The 25,403-nt window shown below is 38.5% G+C and overlaps 2 protein-coding genes across 2 annotated transcripts in view; both read right to left on the minus strand.

The window, feature by feature from the left end:
* Positions 1-1,044: 1,044 nt before the first annotated feature.
* Positions 1,045-19,076, minus strand: LOC133072059 (calaxin-like). The gene is made up of 6 exons (XM_061164892.1): positions 17,576-19,076; positions 9,413-9,568; positions 8,027-8,131; positions 5,442-5,593; positions 2,849-2,953; positions 1,045-2,024 (listed from the first exon to the last, which is right to left on the minus strand). The coding sequence occupies exons 1-6, from the start codon at positions 17,631-17,633 to the stop codon at positions 1,881-1,883; spliced, it is 720 nt and encodes a 239-aa protein (XP_061020875.1). The 5' UTR covers positions 17,634-19,076; the 3' UTR covers positions 1,045-1,880.
* Positions 19,077-20,416: 1,340 nt separating this feature from the next.
* Positions 20,417-25,403, minus strand: part of FAM133B (family with sequence similarity 133 member B) — a 28,036-nt gene continuing 23,049 nt past the window's right edge. The window contains exons 10-11 of the mRNA XM_061164891.1: positions 23,620-23,667; positions 20,417-20,789 (exon numbers count right to left, since the gene is read on the minus strand). Coding sequence (XP_061020874.1) covers positions 20,703-20,789; positions 23,620-23,667 — 135 coding nt within the window. The 3' untranslated portion in view covers positions 20,417-20,702. The remainder of the gene's footprint in view (positions 20,790-23,619; positions 23,668-25,403) is intronic.

Here is a 25,403-nt window from a genome sequence, read left to right on the forward strand (position 1 = left end):
ATTAATTAGTTTATCATTACTTATTATATCAATTGATGTTATTTTGATCCATACTTAATATTATAGAAACCATTCATTACAATATCATTTCTCATGTTGCAATCACTATATGTAAACCAATTGAAGCAAATATAGGTACTTTACAATATAAAGATAGGCAACCAGGATCTGTTTCTGATTTTAATAATTTTGGGTGAGTAACATTCAAAAACTAGAAGTCAGGATATGTTGGAATGCCAGGGCTTCAAAATCAAGACAACTCTGCAAAGCAAAAAAGTTAATAAACTGTTAGAACAAAGCTGAAATGAGAAGCATATATGCTTTAGTTAACTTCAAAGATAATTTACTTCATCTGTGGCAGAAACAAATCAGTATTTGTAAATGGTAGACTTTCACTACTACTTCCCACATTTTTTTCCTGTCAGAGGGCCACATAATTGCAAGTCCAAGTATGTCCAGGATGTTTCCCTTTTTTCTTTTTTTTGCTGGTAACAGTAACCTGAGGAGGCCCATACCAGATGGTGTCTCCTTTTCTCCCTATCCTAAGGGTCTCTTGCCTAATGGATTGATTTTGAATATAAAGGTTAGAAACTTTTACCTTCATTTATGACATTATGCGAGCTTGCTAGGATGGCACTGAGTTGTGAATGATATTAAAAGAAGCTACAGGCAAGGGGACTAGCCCTACTTCCTTGTGAGATAATCAGATATACAATTGACCCTTGAATAATGTGGGGTTAGGGTTGCTGACCCTCCACGCAAAAATCCACATGTAACTTTACAGTCTGCCTTCCATATCTGCTGTTTTGTATCCTCAGATTCAACCGACCATGGATCATATGGTATGTATGTGTGATCATATGGTATGTATTTATTAATAGAAAAAAATTCTACATATAAGTTGACCCTCCCAGTTCACACCTGTATTGTTCAAGGGTCAACTGTACTTTCTGTGGCACTCTTAGTCAAAAAATACATTAGCGACTTCAGCATAGAATTAGAGCAAGTTGCTGTCTAGATCAGGCTTTTCAGACTTTGAGGTGTTTTGAGTCTCGGGGGTCTTATTACAATGCAGATTCAGATGGTGGTGGCAGGGGCTGGTGGGTGATGGGAATGGGAAGTTGTTTAATGGGTGTAGAGTTTCAGTTTGGTGAGATGAGCAGAGTTCTGGAGATGGGTTGCAAAATAGCATGAATGTACCTATCGCTATTGAACTGTAGGCTTAAAATTGGTTAAGAAGATAAATGTTATGACAGGTGTATTTTGTGTCAACTGAAAATGCTCTCTGACAGTTCTGATGGGAGGAGCTGCTGTGTGGGTTCCGTGTCCCTGACCTTTTCTGTGACTGGAGGTCAGCACTGCTCCCCGTCCCTGGCCACATACACAGGATGGACCATGATATGGGAGGGAAAATGAACCGAACCTGTGTCACACACTAAAAAAAGACAAGATTCTGATTCAGCTGGTTTGAGGAGGGATCTGAGAGTGCAGTTCTCACAAGCTTCTAGGGGATACCAGTGGTGCACAGATCATACGCAGTAGTAAGACTCTAGATCACTGGGCTACGGATGGACTCGAGGGGAGCTGCTGAAGAACCCTGGTTGTTCCATCTGAACCTAAGTACTGACTCTAGCCTGTTATTCTATACCGTTTAACCCATCAGTCCTCTTAAAAAGAGAAGTTTGCCTTTTACACATTGATTTTTAATACAGGTTTCCAGACAGTTAAAATGTGGGGATAAACTACAGCAGGACAAGCTGAAATGACTTAAGGATAGCTTGAAAGTGAAAGTGTTAGTTGCTCAGCCATGTCTTACTTTTCGATGCCATGGATTGTAGCCTGCGAAGCTGCTCTGTCCAGGATTTCTCCAGGCAAACATACTAGAGTAGGTTGCCATTCCCTTCTCTAGCGGATCTTCCCAACCCAGGGTTTCCTGCATTGCAGGCAGTTTCTTTACCGTCTGAGCCACCAGGGAAGCCCAAGGATAGCTTAACATGTAGGTGGATGAGTCTGCATAAGGAGAGCTTGAAGTGAAAAAGTGAAAGTGAAGGTCACTCAGTTGTGCCTGACTCTTTCTGACCCCATGGACTGTATAGAATTCTCCAGGCCAGACTACTGGAGTGGGTAGCCTATCCCTTCTCCAGGGGATCTTCCCAACCCGGGAATCAAACTGGGGTCTCCTGCATTGCAGGTGGATTCTTTACCAACTGAGATATGAAGGATAGCTTAACATTATGCAAATTCATCCACAAAATCACCCATCTAAATTACTGCAGAGAATAGAAACTTTCTTCTTATATCACATGTTTGCAAAGCACAGTTGCTCAAACGAAGAATTAAGAAAGGAAATAGTGAAGTCAATTATCAGGCTGGCTCTTCTGGCTCAGAAAACCTTTGTCAAATTCAATACTTTTTGAGGACAAATAAAATACTATAAAGTACTATGCACGTGATCAAAATTTTTGAAAGTGTATTCTCATTGACAACAAATAAGAAAAAGATCAAGTTTTCTCTTAGCAGTTTATGGTAGGTTCTTGCTGAATCCACTCTGTATTTGCTGTTCTATCTCAAGCAAGCCAATATACTTTGGGTTTGGAGGGAGAAAATATTAACATCCAGAATATTAGGAATTGTGTATGGTCAAGGTGGTTAAAAGCTGAAAAAAAAATCTTGAGTATAATTCCTTGGTCACTACCGTCTTGGGTCCCAAATGCTAAGATGGGGCAGAGACCTTGATTGCTGAACTTCAGCAGTAGGTTGGAACCCTACAGAGGTAAGTGTCTAGCAAGTATTTCTTTTCAGGTCCTTTGGAATTTCCCCCCAAACCAATTCATTGCTGCCACTGTACCTTTGCCTCCGGTAAACACGGTCCAAACACTTCCAACAAAAGTCTGTCTTCTTTCACTGCTTTTTCAAAATCTGCAAAAGATATCTTGCCATCGTTGTCATAATCCTGGAGAGGAAGATGATTTCTTGGTAAATGACAAGAGTAGTTAATTCTGCATGGAAAATAACTGTAGAAAAAAAGGTTTTACCAAATCAAACTTACGTTCACACTTCTGTAGGCACTACTTGCACACATCAAAAGATGCTTATTTACTTTGTTCCTTTTAATCTAATAGCTGATATTATGAATAGAACGTTTGTCTCTCCACTGACCAGGGCAGTGGGATGCTATTTGAAGGTGGGGGTCTTTGGGAGGTAGCTTAGGTTCAGAGGAGGTCATGAAGGTAGGGCCCCAACGTGCTGTTAGTGTCCCCGTGAGTAAAAGAAAGGCCAGAGCTCCCTGTCTCTGCCGTGTGAGGACTCACTGAGGAGGTGGCTGTCAGCAAGGCAAGAGCAGAGCGCTCAGCCAGGCAGTGAACCTGCTGGCACTTTCCTCTTGGACTTCTCAGATTCCCCGGATTGTGAGAATACATTCCAGCTGTTCAGTCTACCCGGAGGATGATACTTGGTCACAGCAGCCCCAGCGTCACCTTAGACATATAAAACCCTGTCCCCTAGGGGCTTCCCTGGTGGGCCGGAAGCTGACATCCCACACACCACAAGTAAGACCTGCTGCAGCCAAGTAAGTCAGTAATAATAATTAAAATCCTTAAAGGACTTCTACCCGAATTGGGGGTAAAAAAACGAAAATTAGAGGAAGCCCATTGTAATACTGCTACTTTTGTGATAAAAATAGTGCCAAAGATTCTTAAGTGCAATTTTAGTCTTGTTTCACAAAGCATCTCTTAAACTTGAGAGAAGGCTATCACGTAAAATGTGTAAAAGTGAAGTCGCTTAACAAGGAGCAGGCGCTGAGAAAGCAAGGGCTAGGATCCTGAGAAGGAGCTGGCGGACTCCTGCTAGGCCCTTCAGGGTGGTTGGGGCATAGATAGGCGGAGAGGGGTCAGGAGGGAAAGCGGAAGAATGGCTCAACATGGACTATGACAGTAAGCCGGAATGCAAGTCAGGAAGCAGACAGACCAGGCTGGAATGCAGCGTTCACGACAGGGACTATGGGAAATTAACGAAATCATGTGTGTAGATTATGAATAGTTTTAACTGCTTAATTCAATTTGGATTTGACTTGACGGGTCCTTATTTTTTCACTTCTGGGCATAACTAAATCAAGGTTGCTGGGGGGTCTAAATTTAAAGAAAGGTTTGAATAATTTTCAGAAAAAGAGTCACTCCATGACATTTTCTTTCCAAAAGAAGGGGGTAGGGGACTTCCCTTGTGGTCCAGTGGTTAACACCCCATGCTCCCAATGCAGGGAGCCCAGCCAGGATCAATCGCCCTTCAGGGAACCAGATCCTGCACACTGCAACTAAAGATCCCATGTGCTGCAACTGAGTCCCAGTGCAGCCAAGTAAGTAAATTAAAAAAAAAAAAAAAAACTATTTTAAAAAAAGAAGGGGTGGGAGGGGGGATCCGGATGGGGAACACATGTAAACCCATGGCTGATTCATGTCAATGTATGGCAAAACCCACTACAATATTGTAAAGTAATTAGCCTCCAACTAATAAAAATAAATGAAAAAAAAATGGCAACTTTGAAAAAAATTAAAATTTAGGATGAAAAAAAAAAAAAGAAGGGGGAGTGGGTGTGGGTGTGTACTGGGAAGGATACTGTCTCTCAAGAAGTCTGCCCTCCCGGCTCACAGTGGCTACTGGGCATGTCTAATGGAAAAGGACACCCTGTGGTCTGTTAGCTGAATCTGAGACGCTGAGACTCGGCAGACCCCCTCATCAGTTACTTCCTGAACTCCAAAGAGGTTGTGAGCTGGACCTTGGCGGCCTCAGAGTCTTAAAGCATTGGTATCCAGTCTAGGGTCACAGGGAAAAAAAGAAATCACTATGGCCATAATAAAGAGGTGTTACTGGTTTCACTGAAAGATAAATTTTGCACCTCATTTTCCATCATGGCCTTGTATAAACCTATCTGCACTTCAGTTTTCTCATCTGCAAAATAGAGATGATATTTTCTACTTCATCCCGTTGTTTTGAAGATAAAACATGTTTACATATTAAACTTCTGTGAAGGGTCCAGCGTGTAGTAAGCACTTTATAAGGGTTATTTCATTATAATGAGTGTCCAGATGGATGAGAAAGCAAAGGTCATGAAGACAGACTACAATGGCATTCAATTTTAAAAGAACTAAATCTATCACCCTCCTTTCCAGATAATGAGAGTTAACTGACAGTACAATAATAAATAAAATTAACATTCATTTAATGTAGTGATTCATTTAATCACCCAGCCATCCCATAAATACTTATGAAGGAACCACCATCAGCCAGGCACTGTTTTAGGCAATGGATAGGGCAGAGAACAAATAAGAACTCCTGCCCTCACAAAGGTTACATTCACTATGTAGGAAAATAAATCATTTATTTAGCTTTAGCTTTCTCACATCCACTGGACTGAATATAATGAATTACAGCTTTTTTATTCTTACCATTTTCTTCAGTGCTATATCTACCAACTCTCTTATTCCTTCATCAGTCTCTTCTCCAGGTGACTGTTGGTGTAGACTGTTCTTCAACATGTCATATATTCTCTCTCGAGAAATGTAACCATCACCATTGAAATAATAAACTTCAAAACAAACTTTTCAAAGCATAAGAAGTTTATAGACAAGGATAAAAATAATTAAAATGTCACTAGTCTTCTCAGTTATTTCAGTATATAATTAAAGAAGGATAAAAACAGTTCAGACAATCTACAGTCTAGACTCAATGAATGAATTTGAGCAAATCCTGGGAGACAGTGGAGGACAGAGGAGCCTGGCGTGCTGCATTCCATGGGGTCACAAAGAGCCAGACATGACTTAGCGACTGAACAACATTCTACACAGTAGAGAATTTTATAAATCTTTCCACAAGACTAAATATCCTTTGTGATAACACACACACACACTCACACATATGTGTGTAAAGTCTTTCTTTTCATATATACACATATATATGTGTGTGTGTATCTTACTGCTATAATTTCCTTCTTACACAGAGTAAAAAAGCTAGAGTATACACATCATTACATCACTGACAAAAAAATTGTTCTATATATTTGGGTAGTGGGTAGTGAGTCTGTCAACTCCTTGGAGACTGCCCATTTCACTATCCAAAATGATCCATCTCTCCCTGGAGAATGATTTCATGATTTCCACTGCACCATGTAAGCACCACTACAGTTTATCCTTCATCCCACAAATGACCTTATGCAGGTCCTGGGAATAGAGCAGTGAGGTAGTTCTTGAGTTCGTAATCTAGTTAAATGTTTTTGGAAAGGAAGGAAGGGAGGGGGGAGAGGGAGAGAGACAGAGACAAGGAAAGAAAGAAGAGCAAGATGGGGAGAAAAGAAGGGAGGGAGTGAGGAAGAAAAAGAACCAGGTATTAAATTCCAGAGTATCAGATTAGCTCTTTTGTTGCATTTTTCTAATAAATAGCATATACAAGTTGTGACACAACCTTACTAGAAACAGTATTTTCCCCAAATTAACATGTATTGAAATGTATAATACATGAAGTATTTTTAGGCAGTGGGATTAGAAAAGGAAAAAAAATTTGATAGTGTGATGCTATTCATTATGTCCTGGCTTCCCTGCTGGCTCAGTGGTAAAGAATCCACCTGCCAATGGAGGGGAGATAGGTTTGATCCCTGGGTTGGGAAGATCCCTGGAGAAGGAAATGGCAACCCACTCCAGTGTTCTTGCCTGGAAAATCCCACGGTCAGAGAGCCTAACAGGCAATAGTCCATGGGGTGGCAAATGAGTTGGACATGACTTAAAGACTAAACAACAGCAATTCGTCATGTCCAGTGTTGTTATACAGAAGTCTCACAATTTACATTCATGAAACTTCACTTTTCATTTCTCAGTGAGACTTCAGTATAACAACACTGAAATTATAAGGAACAAGTGACTACTGTACTTAATGGTGTCCTGTGAAAATTAGACTGGAGAAAAGTGGGGGAAAAAACATGTTGTAAGAAAAAAAAAGGAAGTATACAATGTTGTATGTCAATTATACTTCAATATTTTAAGTATTAAAAAAAGGGGGGAAAAAAGGAAAAAAAATACCTCCCCCAAATAAAAGAGAGAAACAAAAGTCTTAACTTTCAAATACAGTTGGTGAGTCTTTAAAATGTTACTATCATTTTTAAAACATGCATTTAACTTAGAGATTTTCTTTTGGACATCCCAAAACCAGAATCAAGTGGCAGAAGGGATAAAAATTTGCTCACATACTAAGAACTCTGCAGTTTTTCCTAGGTAATTTGACATTTGTTCCCTTGAACACTGTTGTTTAAAATTGTTCCTATTCTCTCTCTAGGTTTCACACCCCAAATCCTACACAGGAGGTGTAAAACATAGAAAACATGCGTCACATCAGTGGTACAGGTGAGGTGAGCCAGAGCTATCTCTGCAAAATTGTGGGAGATTTTCGTCTTTGGAATTCCTAACGATGCTCTTCTGTAGGAAGCTCCCTTTATAATACTTCCTCCCTTTGGGGTTTCATTGCCTCAGTCTCATTCCCTTTATTCACCTACACTTATTCTAACACTAGAGTGTTGGTTTCTGACAGCTGTGTGCTTTACCTTGTCTTGTGTTAACCCCTCATCCCTACTCTAACGAAAAGACAAGCAATAGTCCCACTGTGGACTACGTGGCCACCCATATTCAAGGCCCATTTCCTGCTGAGCCCAGACACAGCCCCAGAGATCTCAGCCTTGCCTATCATCATAGTCGGTACCTGTCCTGACCTGTAGCTGCTGTTCTTTGCCCAGGCCTTGAGCCAAAGAGCCATGCTGGTGGTATTTGTATGCTACAGTGAAGTACTAGTGAAGTAAGTGTCTTGGGGACCAGGGACTCTCCTATAAAAGAGGTCACCCATTTCATCTGCCTTTTTTTTTAAACTCTCATGAACTATTTTTGCAAGAGTGCTATAGAGAATAACACTGAGTTTGTATTTAAAAAAAATGATTTAAGGATTAAATATAAAATTGATACTATATATGTTAATATTTATATAGAAATCTTACACTTCAGCTTTTCTTCAAAAGTCCCTCGAAGAAACACTGATAGTCCTTTAACCCACTCTTTCACATTTATGTAGTTATCATTGTCTTTGTCAAATGCAAAAAATACTGAAAGAAAAGGAATGTGTTAGTGTATTGTAATTTATAGCTATTATTCAAGAGTACTATGAATAGAGACAAAAAAGTATTTCCTCCCAAAAAGGGGGGGGGGGGGCGGACAGAAGGTTTTGGTACAATCTTTCTTGAAAGAATCAAAAATAACTGGAAGTATATTTCCAACAGATTTTTACAAAAAGAAGCCATTCTCCTCCCCATGGTTAATGATGAGTGTCACTTGTGATGTTTTGTATGGTTATTCTGAGGAAAAAAGACCAACAATGTAGATAATCAATGTGATAATTTTTACCACTCTAAAAAGAGTGGTAAAATCCTGTTCTAAAGAATTTGTGTTATACCTAAAGATCAATTAGTAAAATAACACATTATTTTTAAAATTACCAATGAAATCTTGGTATTATCCTATAGAAAACAAAATATTATTGTCTCCTTTAGGGTTAATGGAAACATTAATTATTTTGATTATGGACTTCCCAGGTGGCTCAGTGGTAAAGAACCCACCTGCCAAGCAGTAGATGCAAGAGATGAGGGTCCGATCCCTGGGTTGGGAAGATCCCCTGGAGAAGGAAATGGCAACCCACTCCAGTAATCTTGCCTGGAAAATTTCATGGATGGAGGAGCCTGGCAGGCTACAGTCCACGGGGGTTGCAAACAGTCGGACACGACTGAGCACCACCACATGACATGATACAGTCTTCATGGTGTATACACCCATCAAGACATCAAATTGAACACTGAAAGTTTGTTATTGAAACTGACTGGATCATGTTATATAATTTCCTATTTTAAATATAAAATTATTAATATTTTTTTCAATATAATGAGTAATTTTCTTTTTGTGTTTGTTAAAGAAGTCAACATGTCTTTACATGTTTTACATGTCTATAGCATATGAATCCAAAGACAACGGAAACCCCAAACTTATCTTTATTTTTTTATTTTTTATTTTTTACAAACTTATCTTTAAAAAAAATACTGCTAGCTTATTTAGTTCCTTACTGGTTCTTTCTCAAAGTACTACAGCTATGAGACAAGAACTTGAGTGAGTTTATAATAAAATCCATCCTGATGATCAAATCAGATTTACTGTTCTAAATCAGTAGCACTACCAGAATTATATGTATAGTTTTTGTTTTGAAAATTTCAGTCTTTGGTGAAAACTGAATATATGTGTATGTACAAATGTATGTGTGTATACACACACACACACACACACACACACACGCATCTGCCACCGCAGCTTGGCCCATCTCAGTCTCCAGGACTCCTTACCCCTGTTCATTAGCACATCATCAGTCATTCCAAATACGCTGTGCAGGATCACTCGAAATGTGTTACGATCTAGTCCAGCGTTAGCAAGTTTTATGTCACCTCTTCCCACCAAGTTGTGAAAAATCCTTATGAGACACTCTATTTCACTCTTTTTGACTGTAAAATGAAAATACAAATAAATACAACTTAGATTTAACCTCTGAGTTCTCCAACCCAATTAAATATATTTTACTAATTAGCTATTTTGTTTCTGTGATGCACTAGTGGTTTAAAAATTGTGACATGGACTTGTTACTTAACAGCTCACACAGTCAAGACAGATGCCACTCAGATGTCTCATTAAGACAGTATATAAATGTTAAATTATGTCATATAACACTCACCACTATAGACATGTGAAGACAAATCTGTATGAGAAAGACTTGTGCTATTTTCATGAGTGTAGACTTTGAACTGGGCCTTGACGGATGCAGAGCATTTATCCAGAAAGGAATGTATTCAGGGTGGTAAAGAAGTGGAGAATTCCAGGAAGAGGGAATAATATGAGTAAAGGAAAGAATTGAGATTGAGGTTGAATATGTTTTGTTGGGAGCATAGCAAGTTGGGAAGAAGTGAAAAACAAGACTGAAGAGGACAGGCTGTTTAAATAGAGCCTTGAATGCCTGGTCAGAAGATTAATGTTTGTTTTCCTGGAGCAGGGTTCCTTGTGGTATCATCTTTGGACCCTCCATATGAAAATCACCCACCTCTCATTGCTTGTCAAAGGCCTTGCCCCAGACCTACTAAGTCACAGTTGCTAACAGTGGGTCCAGGAGCTACCTTTGAAACAAAAGCTCAGCTAATTCTTCTATGCTGTAAGGGTCGAGAAGTGGTTTAATAAAACCCATCTGGCAAAGTTGTACTGAAGGGGAAAACTGGAAGCCTAGAAGCCTGGCTTGGAGCAATAAGCTTTACTTAGGACCACAGAAATGAGATCAGAAAGCGGGCAGGGAGCCTGAGATGCTGCTTAAGAAGCACAAAGGTGACTCTAATGCACTGTCCGAACTGAGAACTAAGAGATTAGGCTTTGTGGGTTGGGGGTATTAGACTTAAGTCTGGGTTCCACTTCCATTTCGTATCCTACATAGCTGACTTAACACAACTCAACTTCTTTATGCCTCAGAGTCCTCACCTATACAATTTGAGTATTATTCTAGATGATTTCGGATATTCCCTCAGTTTCTAAAAGTCTGATTCTATGACTTAAAGATAATTTGAGAAAACTTTCAAGAAAATTAGAGATACCAAGGGAATATTTCATGCAAAGATAGGCTCAATAAAGGACAGAAATAGTAGGGACCTAACAGAAGCAGAAGATATTAAGAAGAGGTGGCAAGAATATACAGAAGAACTGTACAAAAAAGATCTTCGCAACCTAGATAATCACAATGGTATGATCACTCACCTAGAGCCAGACATCCTGGAATGTGAAGTCAAGTGGGTCTTAGGAAGCATCACTACAAACAAAGCTAGTGGAGGTGATGGAATTCCAGTTGATCTATTTCAAATCCTGAAAGATGACACTGTGAAAGTGCTGCCCTCAATATGTCAGCAAATACGGAAAACTCAGCAGTGGCCACAGGACTGGAAAAGGTAAATTTTCATTCCAATCCCAAAGAAAGGCAATGCCCAAGAATGCTCAAACTACCACACAATTGCACTCATCTCACACACTAGTAAAGTAATGCTTAAAATTATCCAAGCCAGGCTTCAGCAATACATGAACCGTGAACTTCCAGATGTTCAAGCTGGTTTTAGAAAAGGCAGAGGAACCAAAGATCAAATTGCCAACATCCACTGGATCATTGAAAAAGCAAGAGAGTTCCAGAAAAACATCTATTTCTGCTTTATTGGCTATGCCAAAGACTTTGACGGTGTGGATCACAATAAACTGTGGAAAATTCTGAAAGAGATGGGAATACCAGACCTCCTGACCTGCCTCTTGAGAAACCCGTATGCAGGTCAGGAAGCAACAGTTAGAACTGGACATGGAACAACAGACTGGTTCCAAATAGGAAAAGGAGTACATCAGGGCTGTATATTGTCACCCTGCTTATTTAACGTGTATGCAGAGTACATCATGAGAAACACTGGACTGGAAGAAGCACAAGCTGGAATCAAGATTGCCAGGAGAAATATCAATAACCTCAGATAGGCAGATGACACCACCTTATGGCAGAAAGTGAAGAAGAAAAGAAAAGGGCCTCTTAATGAAAGTGAAAGAGGAGAGTGAAAAAGTTGGCTTAAAGCTCAACATTCAGAAAACTAAGATCATGGTATCTGGTCCCATCATTTCATGGGAAATAGATGGGGAAACAGTGGAAACAATGGCTGATTTTATTTTTCTGGGCTCCAAAATTACTGCAGATGGTGATTGCAGCCATGAAATTAAAAGATGCTTACTCCTTGGAAGGAAAGTTATGACCAACCTAGATAGCATATTAAAAAGCAGAGACATTACTTTGCCAACAAAGGTCCATCTAGTCAAGGCTATGGTTTTTCCAGTGGTCATGTATGGATGTGAGATTTGACCTATAAAGAAAGATGAGCGCAGAAGAATTGATGCTTTTGAACTGTGGTGTTGGAGAAGACTCTTGAGTCCCTTGGACTACAAGGAGATCCAACAAGTCTATCCTAAAGGAGATCAGTCCTGGGTGTTCATTGGAAGGACTGATGTTGAAGATGAAACTCCAACACTTTGGCCACCTCATGCAAAGAGCTGACTCATTTGAAAAGACCCTGATGCTGGGAGGGATTGGGGGCAGGAGGAGAAGGGGACGACAGAGGATGAGATGGCTGGATGACATCACTGACTGGATGGACATGGGTTTGGGTAAGCTCTGGGAGTTGGTGATGGACAGGGAGGCCTGGCGTGCTACGGTTCATGGGGTTGCAAAGAGTCAGACACGACTGAGCGACTGAACTGAAGAGTTAGGAGGGAAGCTGTTTACTAGTTCTATTTCTCTCTTCCTTCTCCTCCCTCCCTCTTTTGGGGAGGGTGGAAGGAGAAATATTTTTTTAGATGTTGTCTTTGAGGTGATTTCAAGTTACCCAATGAAAACCAATGAGAACTGACAGCAAATATGCAGGTTACATTAGGGTTTCTAACATGGTCAGAATGACTTGACTCTTAGGGCAAATGTTGATACATCTATAGAATAAACAATTACAAAGATACCTAACATTATTTATGAACTGAACTAGGTCTCAGGCTTCATACATAGCCCCAAGATTTGACATAAAGGTCATTTTTATCCATCTAATAAGCATTTATTAAGGGCCTCCCATGAACCTAGGCAATGAATACACCATCATTTCTGCCCTTAATTTATTACACTTTGGTCAAGAGAAAAAGAAATGAAATAAAAGTGTTACAAATACTGTGATTAAAGTGTTTGGCAGTGACCCAAAGAAAGGAATCATTAAGTGGGGAAAGGCAGTGAGTGAGTGAGAAGGGGCTCCAGGAAGAGGTGTACCTTGAGCTAAAGCCAATTCCAGGAGTAAGCATTTATTATTAATAAATTATAATTAATTTATATAAATTATAAATTTTTATATTATCTATTTATATAGAAAATATAAATTATAATTAGATTAATAGATTAATAATTAATAGCATTATTAAGTAAGAGGAGGCAGTTTGAAGGCAGGGTGGCATATTCTCAGAGCCACAGATGGTTTGGTGCAGCTAGGTGGCAGAACTGTTTGACTTTACAGAGGGGCTTATTGAAAAATTTTGGCTGGCAAGTTGATAATCAGATTTGCATTTAAGGAGGCTCACTGGCAGTGGATTCTTTAAACTGCCTTATGAATGGTCAACCTATAGGTGACAGGTTATATTTTCCCAGATAATTTTAAATCCTGTCCCACTCATATGGTCTTCTTAGAATGAGACTTGATACTTCTCCCTTAGAAAGATGGGGTTTGTGTCTCCTTCACGTAAAACTAGGGGTATTTTTTGACCGCCATTTCAACCAAGAGTACAATAAAATAAAGCAACGTGACTTTTCAAGACTTGGTCACAGAAGGGGGTACAGGTGCTCTGAGGACGAAGTCTCTGTTTTTCTCCTTCTTGTATGGAATATGAGGAGAAACACAGTTCAGGTGTGTGGACACACTATATTGCATACATATTACATTAATGTTTGCCTGAAACTAGCCCTGCTCAACTCTGATGGAGAATCAACGTTTGAGTGTTACAGTGACGTGAAATGGATATCTGAAGAAAGTGAGTCAGGAGTCAGGAACTGCTCTGAATCAAATACTAACAAGTTATCCAGCAAAATAATCAAGGATTTTAGACACAATCTGCAGCAGGTAGTAACTTCTGAGTTTTATCTATGCAGCTCACTTCCATTATATCTGAAGACCTTACACGTGTGGTCAAAGAACCCCTGTATTTGATACTTGAGAAACTGTGGGTAATGAGAATGGTGTTCATAAACTAGAGACTGACATGGTATTTATTAAACTTTTTAGTTTGGAATAGTTTTATTTTACGTAAGAGATGCAGTGATAGTAAGATTCCCCTGAACTCCTCACTGTTTCTTCCTGCTGACTTCTTAAATAACCATGGGGCATTTGTCAAAACTAATACACTGACACTGGTACATTATTATTAACTAAATTATAGATTTCACCTGTTTTCCCACCAATTTCCTTTGTTTATTCTAGGATCCCACGCGGGATCCATTTGGCTGTCACATCTCCTCCAATCCTGCAAGTGTTCCGTCTTAGTCCTTTTCATGAACTTGACAGTTTTTATTTTGCACAATGTTCCTCAACTTAGGTTTGCCTAATGCTTTCCTCATAATTAAAGTGTGGTTGTGTTTTGGGGAAAAATACTAGAGGGATAAAGTGCTGCTTTTGTTGCGTATCAGATACGTGACACTAACATAATGGATCACTGCTGCTAAGCAGGCTCACACGGTTCAGTTTCTCCCCTGAATCTACTTCTCCTTCCCCCAGTCTTTAGAAGCCAGTCTCTCATGATGAAGGTTTAATTAAACTCCACTTCATAGGGAAGGGATATTTATACTATTAAATTCTTCAAAGGAAGATTTGTCTCTTCTCCATTTAATCATTTACATCAGTATGAAGTCACATTTGTTTATTTTAGGCCAACACCATGTCACTTCTCAATAATTTCGCTGCTCAGGTTGTTTCCGCTTTGGCCCCTGGAGCTTTCGGGTTAGGCTCTTCTGTCTCACATGCCCTCACCCTTGTGCAACACTTCTTGCATTCTGCCAGTACTCGCCAGTCCCATCTTGTATTATCCGTATGAAATAACAGGCAGGAAAAAAAAAAAATTGGTCTCTCCTCAGGATCCTCAAACTTTATAGTGTCTAAGAACACATGAAGTGAACAATCTGGAGGCTTGGCACCACTGACAAGAGATTGTTTAAAATACACTAAGGGTGGTACTCAGGGATCCACATTTTCAATATAAACCTTCAGGTGATTCTGATGGGGGAGCTACTCCTACCATACTACAAGTAAGAGGTCATGGCCATTGCCAACTACAGAATTTGTGGGCCCAATGCAAAATGAAAATGCAGGTCTCTAATTTAAAATACATTTTGGGACTGGATGTGGTGGTCCAATGGTTAAGATTCTGTGCACCCAATGCACGGGGCCCTTGTCAGGTCCCTGGTCAGGGAACTAGATCCAGGATGCTGCAGGAAAGATCGAAGACCCAGCATGCCACAACTAAGACCTGGCACAGCCAAATAAATAAATAAATACAAGTAAGAATAAAAAAATAAATTATTTAAGTGTTAGCAGAGCCTTAAACTTAGCATGGGGCCCTATGAGAACACACAGGTTACACACCCATGAAGCCATTTACTATATACCATGAGGTAATTATCTGCCTCCCCCATCAGATTAAAGGGCCATTATTTGGAAAAGGGAATAATTTCTTTGCATGACTCTATAGCAGCAATGTCTAATAGAACTTTCTGAGATGATGGAAATGTTCTATATCTGTGCTGTTCAATTTGGTAGCCACAACCCAATTGTTGGTGTTAAACCCTGAAAAGTGGCTCGTGTGACCAAAACTGGATTTTAAGTTCCACATATTTTATTTAAATAGCCACATGAAGCTAGTGGTTACTATAATGAACAATGTAGCTCTAGAGAGCAGTGTAAATGAAGACAGAAGTCATATTAGCTCTAGAATACAAAACATTCTAGATCTGTTGGAAAAAAAAAAAAAAAGAGGAAACAGCTGTTTAGCACGGGAGTGAATTTCCTTTGGGAAGTCACTGGAGGTGACCAGCTGACAATCTGAGCACAGTCACACAAAGGTCGTGGCTTGGACTGGATGGCCATGTGGCATTTGAGGGGCCTAGCAAATTATGAAGGCTCCCTCCTAAGAAGCTCTAAAGCAAAGCCCAGGAAAAATCACTTCAACTTTCTGTCACACAATTAGAACACCAAGAGAAATAAAGACAGTCCGTTCTTGGGATGGCCAAAGCAGCAACAGCTTATTAGTCCTTCCCACCCCTATCCATCATCAACCAAATTCTAGTCATGAGACACATCGTCTATCCTGGTCTCAACTGCAAGGACTCAAGAACGGGAACTGATTTCAACAACTTTTCACTGCGCCCTTACTATGGTACAACAGTACAGAATGACCATCAGGGGCTATAATGCCGATTAATTTGAAAAAACAAAGATTATCTGAGTGTACATCAGACTAGCTCAGCCCACTAACTGGGTAACTTTACATAAACAATTAAACTAAGATGCAGTTTCCTCACCGAAGAACATGGATAACATCACCTACCTCAATGGAAGAGAAGACAATGGACATAAACCATTTTGCAGTATCCTGTCAATGAAGAGCTCAACAACATCAGCTGTTAATAATCTGGTTATCCTGGTCACTTAGCTGTTCAAGTATTTAGGGTCTGAACTGTTAACAGTAACTTAAGAATTATTAAGTGTCAAAAACTTTGGAATAAGGAAGAAATGCAATTTCTTTTTTTCTAAACAGCTTTATCTTCTTTGTAGACTATATGGGATATGGGTCTCATTTTTTTTTTTTTTCCTCATTAAGTTTTACATACTCGTGTCTACTATTTCAGAGAATCGCTTTCAAATATGAGTAACGAAGAACGACTATAAACACACGTACGGGTAGCAGACGCCACTAAGAACAACCTCATCAGGAAGGGAGAGGAGTCAGGTTTGCAAAGCAAGCGTAACTTCCTTTTGAGTGTTCTAAAACTCGGGCTGTTAATAGCAGGCATTTCTTACTGCATTCAACACTAGGTCAATCTGCTGAATGGATTTTACGGGTAGTAGGACGACAGGAGTAAACCGGGCCCAGGAGTGCTTGAGGAACTTAGATCATTTAAAATCCAACTAAAAGAGAAAACTGAATTATATCCACAATGAGATGCTTAAACAAGGTAGTGACTATCCTGCCAAGGTCACACAAAGAAAAATGGAAGTGCCCAATAATGAGGCCGTAAAGCTGGCTGAAATAATAGTTCCTCAAAGTCTAGAAACAAATTCTTAGAAATCGGTCAGGATTGCTTGTGGTCAGGCTTCAGAAACAAAAAATTCACAAGATTACTTTTTTAAAGTCTGGCAGGGCAAGGAATCCTAAAAAAAGTCTGTTAGTTTTAATAAACACTTGCCATGTGCAAAAGCAACAAGGTGTCTCTTTAACATCTAAAAGGCCTCACGTACCTCTATCAATCTTGTGAAGCACAGCGGTCATCTGCTGCTATGGCTTTTGTGCCAGAGAACTCAGGAGGGCTGTCAAAGCAAACCTTTACACTTTGAGGTCTCTTATGAAACTTCAGACTATAATAAAACCAGAACTCTGCAGGCACATAGCCCTTTAGCATTTTGACGGTCACATAAATTCTCAAGCCAGTCTTCCTATACATGTAACGTATTTTAGGACACCTGATGACTGAAATGTTTTCTGTGTAAGTGCAGGGATTATCATTCACTTACTACCTATGTATTTAAAATGACCAAAATATTAGATAGAAAATAGAACTCTACTTTGGGGTTACAAAGCACTTGTTCTTGGCCAACTACCCAATGTTTTTATTTGACGGAAGATGTTCAGGCAGCGCTAGGTATCTGGTCAGTACTTACAGCTATTGACACTCTTACTGATGGATTCCACCAGTCTCTTCAGAACCTTCTGGTCCATGTCAAGTGTGGCTTCAAAACAATGAAGACTTCTCAGACAGCCTACCTCCAAGCCTGGGCGTCCTGGGTTGCCACTGATTCCACAACTCCCCACTCCACACCAACACAGAACGTGACCATGGCAACATCCCAGCAACCAAACACAGAAGGTTCTCAAGCAATTGGAAAAATATGCAATAGTGGCTGTTACTACTCAGTAAAAATTTCAGTGATTTCATTAGCGTTACTGTGATCTGAAATATTACAGCTAATCCAACTTTGATTTTTGTGGTTCAACACCACTTCAAGTGGTATCTAAGAGTATCACCACTTATATTTCCCGAGAACAAATTCTACAGTTGAAAATGTTTATGGATGAACACATAATAATAATAAAGACCTTATCTTTAAGTAGAAATAAAAATAACTTCCTAGGCTATAAAAATCTCCTTCAAAGGTTATATATAACTTCCTCTGAAAACTCTAACCAAGTACCTTCTCATGATAAGCAAACAGAGGCCTCAATCTGGGAACTTTAGAGAAATATAAAATCTTCACATTTACCCCTCCAACTTATCTGACTGACTGGTAGGAAAACATAGTATGATTATGTCAAAGCTAGCCAAGATGGTAACTGTTCTCATATCTACTGTCGAATCCTGGTATAAAGAACAAACATCTTCTTGTGTATGTCTGCTGGTCTTCACTGTGGTAAAGCAAGGGGAAAAAAAGTACTAAAATGACTTTCAGAATCTAGAACAATGTATTCTTACTAAATTTTAAATAACATATAAAAACAAATTAGGCAAATACAACTGGGAAAGAACAAAACTCCCAAAACTTTTCTTAAGGAAATGCCAAATGTTCACTGATTTTAAGTTGAAAACTGGCAAGTTTTAATAACTGTTCTTAGTGGCTAGTCAATTGTTCTCCATGAAATTAAAAGAAAATTAGGCTCTTAGCACATCTTGACTGGAGGAATATGAATCCATACTCTGGATAAAATAAATTCAGAATAATCTTAGGGTATTTTAAACACCTAAATATACTAAGGGCAACCAAAGGAATTCGAAACAATCAGAAAAAGATAGCACCAGGTATAAATTCAATTTCTCAACCCAGACACTCATCAATTTTGTTGCAGTTACCTTGGCATCATTATCCAAATAACATGTTTTATGTTTATAAAATTAGTATATAATTATTTAAGAAAAACGAGTTTGGTGGAGGGAGAAAGAGATGAACTGCTGCTTTTAGTGGGACGTAATATCCTATACAGGACCAGTCTGTAAAGGTATACTTTTATGTTCAAAGCAAATCTGATCAACAAGTAACCCGATAAGTTTGTCCTATCCTTTAGCATTTCATGAACAATTCTGAGAAACTTCTTTTAGGATAAAAAATGTCTCCCCAACTTGCTGTGTACTCAAAACCTTGTAGATTTCTTTAAAGAGGAAAGATTATGAAAATTCAAGCATAAAATTTAGGGAAATTTGCTAAAACTTTGGGGACATGTCTTATCCATCTACCATTTCATAATTAACAGTGTTTCTTAATGTTTATAACTTGTGACTCAAAGGGAGCTGATAAGAACACAGCTATTTTTATGTAAAATAGCTATTTATTCAGCTTCTTGTCATGCCAAAATGTTTTGTGCATATGCCACTATAATTAGCACACCCTCTGTAACAGGCAAAATTGTACATCAAATTATACTTCATGTTACCTGATTATATAAAAATGTAAAGTGAAAATGATTTATCAATTCTCTTTAACATTACTAGTAAACAGTTCAGCAGGAGATATGAGGCACAAAATCTTAGTAAAATATGACACAGGAAAAGCAATAATGTAATTCTCACTTAAATTTAACTTGTCATAATCTGTTGTGAATATACAAAGACAAACTTTTAAAACGTTATATTTACTAAGATTCTGGCAATAGTTTTATGTAACAAGACACAGCATACCAGGCCTGCCACTCAACTTATTTATGGTAAGTCTCAGCTTCAATATGAAGCTGTTTAAAAAAAAAAAAATCAAAAACCTGCTTTTTACATGCTAAATAGCTTGGCAAGTATGCTGTTAAACACAGTAAGGAATTTAAGATAGCAAGAATAAGAAGTTAATAAAAAGCTAAACATTACAGCCTAAACAAAATTCATACAAAAAATAAAAGAACTATCACTGGTTACATAAAATTTTCCTGACTGGTTAAAACTTAACAGTATAAAACATGCATTTCAGAATCTTTAGCTATCAAGTTCAAAAAGTACCAGTGTCTATCTGAAATGATTCCTTTTCAAAGCCAAAGTGTAGTCAAAATTAGTTCAAATGTTATAACACATTCTAACGCTAAAAAACATTCAGTATTATCGAAGTGGAGGTAAACCCCAGAGCTTCTGGGGCATTCTCATGCTGCAAAAGGCTATTCCTCTGGTTCGCTCAAAGCAGCACGGGGCAGAGTCCGAGGTGACTGAGCTCAAGAAGGGCAGGGCCGCCATACCTGGCTCTGACCTCCCCACGAAGCATGGCTGCTGTGTCCACAAAAATAAGACGTGTGAGGATAAAGGCACGCTATTCTGCTAGCTAAAGTGATAGCAAACCACCCCCACCCCTAAAAGCTCCTTCCCCAGGTAAATAAAAAGGGGGAAAATTTAAAATACACTTATCTACAAGAGTAAGGATTTTGAAATATCAACGTAATCCCTACTTCAAAAAAGGTTAACTAGAGTCATCTGGTCATTTCTGATTACATCTTAATGATGTATACAGATTCAGTTTTTTTGATATATCATTAGATACTTCTGGGCAAAATATTAACTTTATTCCCAAATATCTTAAACCACTAGTATGACTGCAGTGTATTACCTCCCAGAGTTACTGGAAGAGGGAAAAAAATAGATGTTCAAGCAGCAGGCAACAATTATGGCCTTTTCACACAGTGGCATCTGAGTGGCTACTGATAGTCCAGGAATAATTTAAAAACAAGAAAATTCATGCATTTTAGTAAATATGTCATAATTTTCACAGTTGAAATTTCCTTAGACATTGCACTTTCTTTACAAGTGAATCCTGATTCTTCTTGATGTTATGGTGAGTCAGGACTTGAACTAGCAGCCTTCTTTTTCTTCTTCTTACTGTGTTTCTTATGCTTCTTTTTCTTTTTTGTTTTTTCCTGAAAAGATAGTTCCGTGTTAGATATAGCTACATGAAAACCTGCAAATTAAAAACAAGTTCACTACGGTACTTCTAAGTTACTACATAGTCATTTCAAACAATCCACACAAACAAGCAAGTTACTCAAAACATTTCTCAAAAAGCCTCAATAATACTGTATGAGGACTAAGAAAGTACTTGTCAATTTTCAAAATATAAGGAAAAACTCTGTGTCAGCAGCACGTTATTGTGGCTTCTAACAACATTTCCTATAGGAGATAAATTCAACTGAATTATGGTATCAACTACTATACTTTATGTTATCTAATTTCTAAAGCTGCAATAATTATAGTTACTGCAAAGGAAATGTCACATCGTAGTAAAACAATTATAAAATGGTAGCATTCAAAGGAAAAATACATGAAACCTATTTTTTAAGTAAATAGGAAAAGATATTATGTACTGCTTAGGCTGGTAGGACTACTTCATTAACTTAACAACTAACTGGTACAAAATACTGATGCAAAGTTGAAAAGTCTATTTAGCGCTTGATTTTTAGAGGAAAAGGCCATTGTAAAAGTAGTGATACTGTGACTAGACAAAGGAAGCTAAAATTTTGCTACACCCTGACTTTCTGATGTAAAAGAGAAAGGCAGACCTTTTAGAAACAGATATGTGGAAATGGGGCATCAAGTAATATACTAGTGCTGATACTCAGAAGAAAGTAAAAGGGGAAGAGGCACACAGAGGTGGCAAAAGCAAAGCTTCCAGTCCATCTCCTAATCTAGGAGAACTTTCCACCCCTTGCCCCCACTAAGGTCTTTACTACTTTATGGTTCTTAAGACAACTTCCATTGTTCTTCTCATTACAAGTCCAAGTATTCATGGACTGCTACAGAGTCCAAATCTTATATTTGGACTTTTTTAAAAAAATTTTTAAATTTTTTATATTTGGACTTCTAAAGGTAAGTTTTGGGTACAGGTTCCTTTTTCATAAAAGGACTGCTGGCCATTCTGTTCTTAGAAACGTTTCTTCTTGGCTCCCAAGACACCTCACTGCTGCTTTTCTTCTATCACAAAGGCCCCAGTTCCTTTGCTGGTTCTTCCTCTGCTCAATCTTTGTGGGCTTCCTTCTTTTCCACATGCTTTCCCAATCACAGGCTTTAAATACCACTTACAAACTAATCTCTATATCCAGTCCTAGGCTCTGAAGACTGCAAGTACCTCATTAATAGCTCTACCACGCATATTTAAAACTACCATTAAAAATGCTTAGTTTTTTTCTCAAGATCCTCTCTCAGCCATTTTAGTGAATGGCACCACTAATTAATTCACATTTTAGTTAGGCCAAACCATCTAAGCTTCTTTGGCTCTACTCTTCTACCTCCACCCTCCACACCTGAAGCACCAGGCAAGTCCTACCACCTAAGTCTAAAACATATCTCGAATCTACCAGGCCAGCCCATCTCCACCACTATCACTGCAATACAAGTAATAGCATCTCTCATTTATGTCTACCCATCACCTCTGTCAAATAGTTTAAAAAGGTAAAGCTGACTTAGGCCACCTGTTTGCTTTGATAAAAACCCGGTGTGCTCGGAGATAGGGCCTCTGCTGACTTTCCAGCCTCACTGTATGCTCTTCCTCTGTCTTCTCCGAAGGAGCCAAGCCTACCTTTTTTCATTTCTTCAAATGTACCAAACTCACTCCCACCACAGGTCCTGAACTCTTCTCTTTGTCTCGGACAGTCTTCCTTTCATCTACTGGCTGGCTCTTTTTTGTGAATCAGATTTCAGCTGAATTTTACTTCCTCAAAGAGGCCTTCCCTCCCTCAGTCAGCCTCTCATTTGTCACCCTCTTATCTATCTTGAATTCCATTTTAACAGCTCTACCAAGACAGAACCACACCTGCATAGAGAAGCTTAATAAACACATGGAACTGAAGTATGCAAATACAAGTTACAGTTATCCCAAATCAGTTAACTTTGTGTGTCAATAATCTAACCAAAGACGAAAGCAGTCTTTACCCAACTTATTTTCCCACTCAGGAAAAAAGTGTCTTAAACATTTCCTTGATCTTGGAGCATATAAAATGTTATGAATCATACATTATCAGGTGAACCTTCTTTTCAGAGGACTCTCATTTAAGAGCAAAAGACATTCTGAGGAGGGGTAGTTACTGTCAAACCTACAAATGATGCTGTTCATTTTTCTTTTATTTCTCCCTAAGAAAACGCCTTCAAAGGCCACAGCCCAAACTTATGTGAGTGCTCCTAAATTACTCTGGTGATATGACCTCCATTTCTCTTTGGTAATTTGTTATACACTTTCTCTAGGCTGGTCTACTTCTCATTGGGTACCAGGTCCATTTTCCTTATTCCCGTCTTCCAACTTCTCAACCTGCACAGCAGTAGAGATGGCTTCAGAAATGACAAGAATCATCTTTATTACTGAATCATTTATACTGTCACGTTCCTGCTTATTTTTCACTGAAGCTTGTGCTTCAGGAGCTTTTCTCTGTTAGTATCAGTTTGGTAGATCTGGGAATAACTACTCTCGAAGATGGAGGAAATCACCATACTTTAGCTTCATGTTTCCTAGTATCATTTAAGGAAGTCAAACAAAAGTTTAAGCTTACAGTTTTAACAGTGAAATACTGAAATGCTACCAGGATATGCTTCCTCTTACTCTGAGCCAATTTACCTTTCTCCAACTCATTAAGTGAAGCTGCTGAACACCACATCTTTCTCAATAAACATTTAGTTCTAATAAATGCAATCATGCTTTATCATGATGTTTACATTAAACAAAATAGCTATACTGTTATCATGTAAAAACGCGATACTTGCTGTTGTTTTTTCTCGTTCTTCACAGCTTTTCTTCTTTTTTGCTCGTACCTACAGAATTAAAATTTTTGTGGAGAAAAGTTAAATATGTAACTTATACCCAAGGTGTTTTTTTTTTCCCACTAATATAACTTGGATCTTTAAAAATTTTATGTAAAAAACTTTTTTTGGACAATGAAATAACATTTTAAGTTGCTTTGTTGTTCCTTAATCTTCTATTAAATCACAGGGAGGATTCAATGAAAAACTTTTCAAGGAAAGTGAAAGGGTTAGTTGCTCAGTTGTGTTTGATTCTTTGCGACTCCATGGACTATAGCTCACCAGGCACCTCTGTCCATGGGATTCTCCAAGCAAGAATACTGGAGTGGGTTGCCATTCCCTTCTCCAGGGGATCTTCCTGACCCAGGAATCGAAACCTGGGTCTCCTGCATTGCAGGCAGATTCTTTACCACTGAGCCACTCTTTCAGTACCTAAAAACAGCAGTAGAGGTATAGTAGATAAAAAATTTGAGCTGTGAAAGAAAACAACAGACTAAGCTCTGAATCCTACCTCTGCTATATGTTACTCTCAGTTGTAGCTTCTTGGTAAAATGTAGGTAAAACCCACCCTCAAGGGAGCGGGCTGGAATACAGTAGGTATTTTTCTTACCTAAGGTGTTGGTAATAAATAGTAGCTTTATATGTGTATATACATATATATAAAAATGTATATAGTATACTTGGTACCAATGAACTGATTAAAATATTTTTAAGTAACAATTATTACCCCATTAATATTTTATTTAAATATTTTAAAGTGTCATACACTGGATTTACATTACATTCAAAGTTGCTAAAGCTGATGTGTATTAATGTTAAATCCAAGTATAACATTTTTTATTAAGAAATACATAATTAATACAACATATTATAATAGTAAAGGGCAGAAATTGCCAAAATGTTGAATTGTTTGGTTTATCTGCTAGGTTACTATATGTTAAATATATGAAAAATAACTAACACTAGAACAAACAAACAAAAACAGACTAAAGGAATAGAACAAATAAACATTAGAAACTATTAGCTTTCAACAGGGGTGGTAGTTCTCTCGTGAAAACACTTAGAAAATAAAAATATTGTTTCTCGTGGTATTCTTGTCATCACAATGACTGAGTGGGGAGGGCCAGGTTAATACAGGGGAGGGCTGTCATGCAATGTCTAGGATAGCCCTGACATAAATTTATAATAGCCTGCTTGACATTCATATAATGGACCCAATTATGAAAAGTAAAAAATCCTAAAAGATGTTGCTGTTAAGTGTTGCACTCAATATGCCAACAAATTTGGAAAACTCAGCAAGTGGCTATGGGACTGGAAAAGGCCAGTTTTCATTCCAGTCCCAAGGAGGGCAATGCCAAAGAATGCTCAAACTACCACACAATAATTGTGTTCATTTCACATGCTAGCAGGGTTATGCTCAAAATCCTTCAAGTTAGGCTTCAGTAGTATGTGAACCGAGAACTTCCAGATAGACAAGCTGGATTTAGAAAAGGCAGAGGAACCACATATCAAATTGCCAACATTCACCAGACCACAGAAAAGAAAGGGAATTCCAAAAAAAAAATCTGCTTCTGTTTCATTGACTACACTAAAGCCTTTGACTGTGTGGATCACAGCAAACTGTGCAAAATTCTAAGAGACAGCAATACCAGACCACCTGACCTGCCTCCTGAGAAACCTGGATGCAGGTCAAGAAGCAACAGTTAGAACTGAACATCGAACAACGAACTAGTTCAAAATTGGGAAAG

Source organism: Dama dama, chromosome 18 (assembly GCF_033118175.1).
Source record: "Dama dama isolate Ldn47 chromosome 18, ASM3311817v1, whole genome shotgun sequence".
NCBI classification, from domain to species: domain Eukaryota; kingdom Metazoa; phylum Chordata; class Mammalia; order Artiodactyla; family Cervidae; genus Dama; species Dama dama.